Source organism: Atta colombica, unplaced genomic scaffold (assembly GCF_001594045.1).
Source record: "Atta colombica isolate Treedump-2 unplaced genomic scaffold, Acol1.0 scaffold1, whole genome shotgun sequence".
In the NCBI taxonomy this organism is placed as follows: Eukaryota; Metazoa; Arthropoda; class Insecta; order Hymenoptera; family Formicidae; genus Atta; species Atta colombica.
Genome location: NW_017259183.1, coordinates 5,720,653 through 5,730,591, shown reverse-complemented (window position 1 = coordinate 5,730,591; position 9,939 = coordinate 5,720,653). Strand labels below are relative to the sequence as shown.

At 32.5% G+C, this 9,939-nt stretch overlaps 1 protein-coding gene across 1 annotated transcript in view; it reads right to left on the bottom strand.

The window, feature by feature from the left end:
• The window catches only part of LOC108688274 (UPF0489 protein C5orf22 homolog), a 10,838-nt gene extending 1,249 nt beyond the window's left edge, over positions 1 to 9,589 (bottom strand). The window contains exons 1-2 of the mRNA XM_018194494.1: positions 9,381 to 9,589; positions 1,234 to 1,452 (exon numbers count right to left, since the gene is read on the bottom strand). Coding sequence (XP_018049983.1) covers positions 1,234 to 1,452; positions 9,381 to 9,589 — 428 coding nt within the window. The remainder of the gene's footprint in view (positions 1 to 1,233; positions 1,453 to 9,380) is intronic.
• Between the last annotated feature and the right edge of the window lie 350 nt (positions 9,590 to 9,939).

The following is a 9,939-nucleotide window of genomic DNA, read 5'->3' as shown; positions in this document are numbered from 1 at the left end:
GTACTATTAAAAAAATATTATTAAGATTTAGTAAAGTTTCTCAGTGCATGTAACAGTAGCTGTATATATTCAGATAAAAACATATCTATCGCATCAATTGTAATTCAAAACATGTTCGTATTAAATACTATTAGAAAAAAATTATTTCAAAGAGAATAGTGCGAGATATAAAAAAAGATAATAAATTCTATAAAATATATATGTTTCCTTTTGCATTATTAATTGTCATCGTTAGTACTCTGTCTTTATTTTATTATCCGGGAAATACGGACAACAAGATTTTTTTAAAATTCAAGTATTGTCACTTTAATATTTAGGAAAGTGATGAAACAAAATTAAGAGGAAGAAATGTAGCATTTACTTTCAGAAAATCGGAGGTAGAGACATCTAGCTATGAAACATGAAAGTTTGATGGTTTGATTTTGTGCACCCCTATGTGAAACCCATCCCTGCCTATCTGGAAGGTGGGGCTTATACGGTATACCCACGATCCTGAATCCACCCCTCGGACAGCCCCGCCGTGTCGTCCCGTATAAGCCGCCCTTCTTCTCTCTATTTCGTGCCCTCCCAGCATCTTCTTCCACGCCATCTGCGGCATTGCAGACTTCGATTTCGCGCGCGTACAAAAGCGGGACAATATTTTCATTTCATTTCAATGGTTTGAAACCATAAATTAAAGCCAATTTGTACAACCTGAACTTTTAATTGTATCGGTGTATGCATAAAACGTTGCCTACCGCGATTGCTAATTGTCTTTCACCTTTAAGAGGTACACAACCTTTTTATCACAAAATGATTCTTGCACGTTCAGCTCGAATCCGCTAATTTATCACATGTGCAATTATTTTCGGCTTGTATTACTAACAAGCGCATGTGTATCATTCTTTAATAGCACAATGTAAAATATAATCTCGAATATTAATTCAACTTTATCATAGTAATTTTTTAGCGTATATAGAAAAAATAAACGTAGAAGAATTTACATTAAATTTACATTTCATATTTAAAGATATTTGTATAATGAGGGAAACTATTGTAAAAATATCGCTCCATATCACTATAAATCGTTAGACAGTAGAAGATTGATCAATAAAGAAATTTTTTGTATGTTTTCCAGTCCTATATAATTTTATTGTAAAAACAAATGTATTTAGTAAATTTTTTAACTTCTAATTAAATTTTTTTTTGTAAATTCTAATAAGAAAAAAGATTGTATTGAGTGGGAAAGTCTACCTGGCTATGGTAACGATTGTTGGAGGCGTAGGAAGAGCAGTTAAAAACAATCTGAACGTTCCATTGATGAAGCGATCGAGATCGTTGGGTTCTGTCACATGCTCGGGTAGAACTGTATCATCTATAGTGCAACCTGCATTGTACACTAGCATCCAATCAACTTCGGAATCTCTGTAGACGCTCGTTACTTCTTGAAAAATCTGATCCACAGCTTCATATCTGAAAATTGCAAAGCATAATTATATTAGTAAGTATTGCGTCATAAAATCAAATAAATTTAATCTGTGTGTTTTTATAAAAATTAAATAATGCTGATATGAATTTACACATAAATGTCATTAGATAAGTATTTTCACATTTGTTTTATTTACTCTCTAAATCTTTAGGAATGAAGATTGAATCAATCTTGAAAAAAGAATAAAAATTTTTCACTCTTGATTGACAAGATTTTTTTCAGAGTAAAATTTCACTCTTTTAGAGTACGATTCACTCCAAAGGAATGAAATCTTCTATCCCATTTTTGAAGTGAGACTTCATATATTCCTTAGAGTGTGACTTTCGCTCCAAAAAATGAGATTTTCAAAAGAATAAAATCTCCTAAAAAATGAAAATCTCCCACTCTTGTTTAAAAGTAAAAACATTTCCATTCTTTTTTCAAGACTGGCTCAATTTTCGATCTTTTGGAGTGCGATTTCACTCCAAGAAATTTAGAAAGTAGCTAAATAAATCGGATATATAAGGATTAATAAGGATATCAAGATATTAGTTGTAGAATGAATATTTATCAAAAGCTTTTGTTAAAAAAAAATTTCTTCAATGATAAAAGCGCTTCATTTACGAAAAGTCGATTACATAGGTAATTTGTAAACTTCATCGCGGACGCGCGTAACGATGGACGAAGGCAAGCGGAGGACAAAGGTGAACGATAGAAAGTTTATAATACCCCAATGATAGCACGTGGCTGCAAAAGTTGAGGTATTTCCTGAAGGCACGCGACGAAAGTTAACACGGCCACAAGAACGGTTCCGGGTGCTCGTAATTTGTACTTCTCCGTTCCTCTACGAACGCTCTTTATCTCCCTCCCTCTAACTCCCTTATAGCGCCGCCCTCTGCTTTTACTCTTATCTGATCATAAGTTTTCCTCGTTTTCTGCAGCTGCAATTCCTGGCGCGGCACGATCGGACGATACCTCCGTTGACAAGCAAGGGCCGATCATCTGTTTTTTTTATTTAGATTATCGATAATGATATCATTGGGGATGACGATGCGGGAACCGCGATGGCAGGCTTCGTAAACCTGTTTCTTAGTAAAAGGACGTTTTTAAGCATACTATGATCTACTCGCGTAGACTATTATTAGTGTTCCGTGGACTAGACATTAGAAAGTTATCGTCATAAATTAAGTTAAAAAAAAAGTGGATTATGATAAAATCTTATTCTTCATTTATTTTTACAGAACTTTACCTCGTGATATTTATAATATCGCACTGAGAGAAATATTTTGTATAAATAATCATAATTTAACTGATACATAAATTACAAAAATTTTCTCATGTTTTAAAAATTGTGTCGTTCTAATCAAAATTTAGTTACAATAACCAAGTTTTGATTAAAACAAAACAACTTATAAATTAAAAAAAATGAGACTTTCTAATTCATGTATCAATCAAATTATGGTTATTCATAAAAAAAACATTTCTCTCAGTGTGAAAGTTCTAAATTTGCAAATAAAATATGATGAAAACTTTTAACGATCGAATTTATTCCAAATTTTAGAAGAGGAATACTAATTAATACTCGATCGCAATTAGTTCCCACGACCCGTATGTCAATGTAGAATTTAATAGGAGAGAATCAAGAGAGTGTCTTATACAAAACGCGAATACTGTCGCGCGACCGACGTAAATTAGTAGATGCACGCACCGGAAGGTGAGGAGACATTCTTGATATTAATAACGAAAACGCACGCAGGCCCTTCACGCTGTATCATTTCACCGCTGATGCATGGGCGAGCGCATAATTTTCGAATTAAGGTAAGCGGTCTTGAGTTTGGGTGATCACGGCAACCAAACCCAAGACCGCTCCGTTCGTAATAGGTTCGTAATTGGTGAGAAGATATTCTTTCCTTTCCTTTTTCCTTTCTTTATACGATGGTACCAGGTGCGCGCGGCCAACAAGCGGTGCGCACCTCAGTCGCTAACGCGTCAACTGTTTATAAGAGGAGGCCATCGTCGAACCTTTCTCGCCCACTTTTTCCTCGCTGAATATTAATTATTCCTCTGAAAGTCGCACCTGCCCTAGCCGCCTCTGGGCTGGACACACGCGAGCCCGCTTCTTTGTATTTATCACAGTGATTCCCACCGCAGATTATCCTGACAGTTGGGTAACAATGTCGGTTAACGATCGATCTCGGGGGAACAAGAACGCTATTTCGTCTTCGTACATGCAATTTCATTCACTAACAACGCCGCATATGATTCAATCTTACGATTGCAACCGCTAAAATATCTGAAGATATTTTAAATAATTAGAGCAAGTATACGAATGATGTACACTTAGGTAAAATGTTTAGTCATGTTGAGAGAGAAAAATATAATATATCCACCATATTTGCATTATATTTATATAATATACGATTTTTAAAAATAATAATCAGATACCTACATTTATTTGCAGTGATTCGAGGAAGAATAAGCCAAAGAAAAAGGCAACAGTTTTACGTATGTTTTCTATTCAATATAATATCGATAATAATGTTTATAAAATAAAAAATGCAATCTTTGATTTGAAACATAAACTGATTAATAATCATATACTATAATAAAATGTAAAATGGAAATATTACTCGTAATTTGTTGAAATATACCTATATATCTTTCAAGTTATGGATATCAAGTTAAGGAAAATGTTCGAAATGCTCGCCTTGTGCGTCAACACACTGTGTTATTGTATATATTTTAGCACATCTCGTTTATCTAATATTTACAAATCATTAATAAATCGAACAGAATTTCAAGCAATCGATATCTTATGTCCGCGAGTTACTATTCTAAATACTGTTCTAAGGCTGAATTGTTTCTCCTTTCGATAAACTTCACTGCCTTACTCTCTTATTACTCTCTTATGTTCTTATTCTTTTACTCTTTTGTTTATTCAACAAGTAAATTACCACAGTTTATCTAAAGATGAAACAATCGACTTTAAAAAGTGGCAAAATGATAATGTATAATACATTTATGCCGAAATGACATGCATTTAATGTATAATTTGTATGACCGTATGATGATGTTCCATCTCATTTCTCATTATCTTGAAGTAAGAACATTTTTAAACAATGTCTTCGCAAATCGATAGACAGGTCGAGACGGATCCATCCTATGACCACCACAATCTTCTCTCTGATCTTAGTACATTAGATTTTTGGGGCCATTTAAAATCTATTGTGTATTCGTCAGCGAATAATGTGGATGATTTGTGAGAAAGAATACGAAAAATGGAATTGAGATTATTCAAAGAATACTTAGTATTTTTGAACGAGTGCGGGATTCAATGCTAAGAAGTAGATAATGTGAGTTGATAATGTGAGTCGCACGAGGCGAATACTTTGAATATGTTCTTTAATCCATAACTTGAAAACTGAAGCATGTAGTTCATATGACGTTTTTTATTTTAGTGTATAGATTTATCTCTTAAAGTATTGACGTGCATTTATGAAACACTGTACAATAAATGAAGTATGGTACCTATATTATTCATCATGCAATTTACTGTTACATGAATATTGTTTCAATATAATTAAAATGTACTATTAATAACTTTTTAATTGAGTTGGTTTCTTAGTTTCTAAAATTTTCAGACAAATCTAATCACAAAAATATTTTGTATTGGGAATAAAAGATTTGTGTACATAATAAAATTAAAGCGGTAGATAACAAAGCTTTGCTTTCCGTTTGAAGTTAATTTTATTTTAATAGAGATGAACGAGATGAGGCATGATCGATGATGCTTAACAATCGCTGATAGATATAATTATATTACAGTTATTACAGGAATATGTTTTAATGACGTGTGTTTCGTGAACATTCAATCATAAGAAGCGAAATCACATCGTTAACGCGATCCATTAAGAACTTCAAGATTTGAGAAATCATTAAGTTTACGTCCCTGTGATTTTCTTCGCATAATTCAAATTTAATGCTTGCTATTTAGGACACTTGAAAGTTGCAGATAATTATGGAATTTTGTAAGATACATTATAGGTATAGTAAACATAAGTATACTTTTTGCCAGTAATATGATGTCGATATATATTAATTGTAAAATCTATTTAATCTTATAATTTAATGTGATAACAATTAAATATAACAATTCTGTTTCAGCTATATTTTTTAACCATCTTCAGATACAGTAGATAACAAATATATCTAAATATTATATCGTGACACAATAATAATGTATATAATGCTTAAAAATAAATTCTTCATGGGTTAGTGAAAATTTTACAGTTTATGTGCTATTTTTTGCAATGATGCTCTAAAGAAACATAGAATCTGATCATGCTGTCCAACAGATCGAAGTATCCAGCTCATTAAAAACACGAAAATAAGTCTCTTTCCCAATGCAATAATTAAGAACTAATTTTAAGAATTAGTTTCTTAAGCAATACTAACAAGTAACAAACATAGTTATCAGGCAAAAAAGAAATAAATATTAAATAACTATTAATAAATTATTTATAAATATAAAATAAACTCTGATAAAAAACTTTTATATAAAACTTAATTTTTTAATTGATTCCTTGATAAAATTTCCAGAAAAGTTTAATTATAAAAAATATCTTAGGAATAAAAGAATTTTTGTGCAATAAAATTAAGGCGATAAATAGATAATGAATTTTGCTTCCCACTTGATTCCAAGTTTATTTTCATGAGAGATTTATTTAGAGAAATTTATTTAGAGAACCTATTAATAAATTTAATATTAATATTGAAAGATTATGATAAATGATAATTATCCTTGATATTTTTTTAAGGAAACAGACTTGCTAAAAAATTTTAATCTCCTGAGATATTTTTCAACATTATCCATGGCACTATGTCATTCATCATAAAACATCGGATTTTTGTGTATTGCTATTATGTATGTTATTCTCAAGATCTTATTAAAAAGAGAAAAAATAACAAGATATGGTGGATTATGATTTGTTACGAGTATGAAATATTTTCTTTGTCGTCCTTTACATTATTGACGGTAGTCGCGCGAAACGATATCGAGCGGTATTATCCGCATGCTGTCATGGCTACAATTATATACGGCGGCAAAAACGATCGCGAGATCTCTTTGGACCCTTTTTTTTTATACTTATTCCAGGAAGCAGATGTCACGAGAGACTAGCACCAACGCATCCGCCTCTATCTGTACGATTCATATTTTTCGACGTGTGACCGACCGGTTTTGTATTTCCACTCCTCTCTCTCTCTCTCTCTCTCTCTCTCTCTCTCTCTCTCTCTCTCTCTCTCTCTCTCTCTCTCTCTTTCTTTTTTTTGTAACACAAACTACTATGTCCTCGTACAATGAGTGCAAGCAAGAGAAAGAGATAGAGAAAAGAAGAGAGACCGCAGTAATGAGGAAGGAAGCGAGGTACTACTACTACTGGTCCACGCTGTCCCGACGAATGAGTTAACGGACAATGGCGGTCCACGTTGAAAAAATAAAGGAAAGAGGAACGTTGAACGAAGGGAGGGGGCCCTCATTACGAAGGGCGCCCCCGGTGTGTTTGTCGATAAGGGGGCCTATATGCAAATGGCCGTCCGTCGCCGGGCGCGGCGGAAAGAAAAAGTTTCCCTCTCTCAGAAGCCTGCTGCTTCTCTCCATCTTTTTCTCTCTCTTTCTCTTTATCTGTTCCGATGCCACTTCTCTCGGTGCAGGAATAATGCCCACCGACAGTACGCTCAAACAGGAATGTAAGGGGGAGGGGGGGGATGTGGGGAGGATAGGGAGGGTATAATGTATCGTAATCAGATGATCAATTATTAAGAGCGCGGCAAAAAAACAACGAGGGTTGACGTACGAGCGACAGGACAGGAACGTATCCGGATGCGAGAGGGGGGCCTTCGTCCTTTTCTCTACCTCCGCGATCCACTTCGGGATCTCCCCGAGGCGACCGACATTTGATATGCGTTTTAAGGTTTCATTAGAGCGAATCGTGAGACGCGGGTCCGCACATTGTCTTATCGCGAGGAGCACTATCGCTAGAATTTAATATGCACACACATTATTATAAATGCTTTTAACATTTATCTAAACTGCCACGGATTACCAGATAAGATTACTCATCGAGTTTGTGAGTGACAAGCTGCATAATATATGAAAAAATATTTATAATACTTGGTTATAAAAACATCTATGTTATCAAAAAAGTAGAACAGTAAACATAATATTTCTAAAAAATGCCAATTTTTTTAATAAACAGTTTCGATAAATTCGAGAATGCTCTTTTCTTTCTAGACATCTAATTAATAGCTTTGATTTTTGAATAAAACAAAAAGCTTCTGTTTTTATTTTATGTATATGATGAGATAGGTTTGGAACAAAAATAATTCATGTAGTTACTTTTACATATATTATTTATAGAGATCTTAAACGATATTTTACACGATAAATTTAAAATAAAAAGTTTTAAGAAAGTAAAGAAATTAAATGTTATAGAAGGAAGAGTTATTACCCAGGGATTTTGCATAGTAAAGATATTGCCTTCTTCGAGCTCGATCTTTTTTCTGGTCTGGATCTAACCGAACTTGTTTTACAAAAATGTTTGCCGAGCGTTAGGAAAATGCATCGATATCGGATTACCGATCTATAATGGATATAGACCCAGCTGCGTTCACGCGTATGATCGAAGGTAAACGTTTATTATGCGTGACCCGAAATTTCCGTTATCTATTACCATATGCTCTGAGATGATAATGAAGTGAAAAATTGTTTTTAGGTGCATATTATGTATCAGTAATCTATATCAGAATTTTTCTTCTGGATAAATATGTAATAATGAATAATACTTCGATTACATTATAAATTACAAAAAATATTAATTAGTGTAAATATTTTATTCTAATCAGTATTTTTATCTCGAGTAATTATGTGGTAACCAACTATCAATTAAGTCTAATTATAACTATGAAATTAAAGAAAAAGTAATATGTTTTTAATTTAATTGAGAAGAGATGATTAAATAATATATTATCATTTATTAAATTTAGCTATGCATATTTTAATTGTGTCTATTTAGTAGAATTACATTCAAGATTATTATATGTGTTAATGCAATGTATTGAATAAATATTTCCTCAATTAGATAAGAGATAAGATGTCTAAATTAAAAAATATTTTAATACTTCCGTGTCTAATATACAGGGTGTTTGAAGAAACGATAAAACTCTCGTATAGGAATAAAGTGAAATAAACTGAATCAAAAAGTCCTCTATTATTTTACAATATTTTTGCAATAGTTAATAAGATATCGATTACATACTAAAAATCACCGAATATTTTTAATAATATTTTACTCAAATACTATCAACTTTATAGAAAAATAGCAAGAGACAAAAATTGTTAATTTTTTTCTTATAGAGTTCAAAGAATTTTTTCAAAATTTTTAAATCAACTTTTTAATACGCATTTTCTTATTGGCAATTATTTTTACCAACATCAGAAAATATGGTACTAAAGAATTCTGAAAAAATTCTCAAAACTCTACGAGAAGAAAATAAACAATTTTTATCACTTATTGTTTTTCTGTAAAGTTGATAGTACTTGAATAAAAAATTATTGAAAATCAATTTTTAGTAATTAATATCTTGTTAATTATTATGAAAATTGTGAAATGGTAGAGGACTTTAATTTAGTCCATTCTACCCTTATGTGAGAATTATATTTTATCAAACACCCTGTATATATTTTATATAATATAATATGATAAATAATATTGCAATTGAGATAAGAATTAACGAGATAATTGAAAAGTGATAATAAACGATAATAAAGATTCATAGATTGGGGTTTGGAGCTATTCAAATTACTGGTCCAATTAAGTAACACCCATTACTGATATTGGAAGCTTCCATCGCTCTGTTAGTGTCAGGCGGATACCTGTCAGGTGACACGTGCCATTCGGAACTCGGAACACGATAATTTGGCGCGCACTCGCAGGTAGAACGGGACGTGTTTGGGGCCGTAACAGGTACACATTTATATCGAGAAACGATCCTAAGGGGCCGCCCCATGCTACCAATCAATAGATATTCATCCCCATCGAACGATTCGGATGTATTGTCGATACTGGATGCATTCAGCTGCATTGTGGGATAGGCAGGTTGCACTGTTGCCACCGATGTGCCGCGGCAGAAGTTGAAAAGACCATTGACATCGTGTCAAGCACAGGTCGATCTTTTTTGTTACTACGATTTGTCTTGCACGAGAGATTCACTCGAAAATGTATTAATCTCGACAAACAATACCTTCTGATAGGCAGTATCGTCCTGGCAACAAAAAAGAGATCCTTTTTATGTTATTTAGTTAAGAAATTAAGGAAATCAGTTTGATTTACGTACAAAATTTTATTAAAAATAATATTCCTCATTTTGTTACAAAATAAAAGAAGAATACAAAAATTGAAAAAATATTGCATAATTCTTATAATACATTAATT